Source organism: Aplysia californica, unplaced genomic scaffold, assembly GCF_000002075.1.
Source record: "Aplysia californica isolate F4 #8 unplaced genomic scaffold, AplCal3.0 scaffold00135, whole genome shotgun sequence".
Taxonomy (NCBI): Eukaryota; Metazoa; Mollusca; class Gastropoda; order Aplysiida; family Aplysiidae; genus Aplysia; species Aplysia californica.
In genome coordinates, this window is record NW_004797405.1 from 30,098 (window position 1) to 31,899 (window position 1,802).

Here is a 1,802-nt window from a genome sequence, read left to right on the forward strand (position 1 = left end):
GTGGTAGTAGTGATGATGATGGTGGTGGGGATGATAGTGTGGGTAGTTTTCGGGTGGGCTGCTGTGGTTTGCTCCTGCTTCCGACCCACACGTCTATCGTTACTTTCCCTTCTTCTTTTATCTCTATGTTCCTCTCTAGTTATAGCTGGGCGGGTGGTCGGCGGGTGCTCTGGTGAGGTTTGCCCCTTCTTTCCTATCAAACATTTATCGTCCTTATCTCCCATATTTCTTTTTTGTTTGTTACTCTCTTGTAACAACTATAATCTTCGGCACTTATAATATGACCTTATTGTGTTGCCAGTACTGTAAAACTCTTACTAAAACACACACAAAAATAACACGTCTAAAAATGGATGTCTTGTCTATATGTAGGTGAAGAGAGAGTGGCCAGAGAATATCGCCATCAAAGACAAAACATTATTTAGAAATGTTCTAATGTCAAGAACAGTTGCTGAGTTTCTCCAAAGTTTGCTTCGACACTCGGCAAAGCTGTTAACGTTAAATTTGGGTTTGTAGAGACAATGAGAGAGCGCTGAGCAAGGGAGTTTACTCTCTTCTCCTGTAGCAATACTCACACACGCATAACCCAAATCACATTTCATCTCTTGCTGGCCCCAGGGCAGCGATGCATTGTCAAGCCTCGGCTCACCAACACGTTTTGATTGGGCCACAGATTTCTGTGGAAGTAGGCCAAGCCCATGCAAGTGCTCTGAAACCATTTCCAAAACCATTTCCTTCGTGAGTTCGTTCAGAATCGTGTCTGAGCCCACGACTGACCAACTGAATGTGTAAATTGCAAGATGACCCGCGCTGATTTTGTTGACCCCAATAAACTCAGGTTCCGATATATCGTCAGCAATTTCTTGATCGATTTTCTGGATAGTCACCTTCTGCACCCCGACTGCACGCTGTAGAATCTCACACTGAATCGCTGAAGCGAAAAGTGGCACCTTTGTCGCGATTTTCTCCGAGTTTAGAGGCATGCAACCTTCCCCGGAATTTTCCTCACAATCAAGTGCGCTCCTCAAAGTGAAACTGACAGTAACCAAAAATGTATACGTACATCTGCCGCCGAAAATTAGAGCCGCATTAGGCTGTAGGCACTGTTCTTGAGCGCATGCATTACCTATACATTGCAGGACACTCCATCCCACCTTCCCCTCCCTGACCCTCGAGAACTGCATTTGTCCGCTTTCTGTCATTCTCATCGTGACGGAGAAGGGAAACACAGAAGACAGCAATAAGTCGCACTTTCTGCCCTTATAGGAGGCCGGCGGTGGAACGACAGTTCTGTCAAAATACAACACACACAGACAAAATAATTACTGCCTTGCAATTTAGATTCAAGTCATATCTAAGAATAGAACTTAATAATGATGAACTAAGAGATTGTAAGTTAGTTTTGTTTTTAGTAAGGTTTTACGGCGCTCGCAACTGCATAAGGTCATGGGAGCGCCAAGGGGTGGATGTCAACAGAGAAGTCCAAACGGGCAATCAGGCTTACTCTGCTCACCTCTCTAATCTCAACAGCACAAAGTCTGCTTCAACTATCTAGGAACCCCGGAAATAGCAGTTCACACGAGAGTGACAAACATACAAAAGAAGTAGAGGAAAAATGACGATAGTAAGGATGAGGAAAGAAAAAGCAGCAGTTTCCCCCTATGTTGTTCCGGCACAGTATGAGCATGACACTGATAAATCAGCCCATTTACAACTATACTGTGCATAAGAACATATTAATATTCCCTCTTTGGGATGGCCTAAAGATACTTCAGTCAGTAGCGCTGCCCTGGTAGGAGGGG

The 1,802-nt window shown here is 44.5% G+C and overlaps 1 protein-coding gene across 1 annotated transcript in view; it reads right to left on the reverse strand.

Moving 5' to 3' along the window:
• Nucleotides 1–267: 267 nt before the first annotated feature.
• The window catches only part of LOC101852468, a gene marked incomplete in the record, with an annotated part of 8,316 nt that continues 6,781 nt past the window's right edge, over nt 268–1,802 (reverse strand). Inside the window, 1 exon segment of the mRNA XM_013081527.1 lies at nt 268–1,290. Within this exon segment, the coding sequence (XP_012936981.1) occupies nt 363–1,290 (928 nt within the window).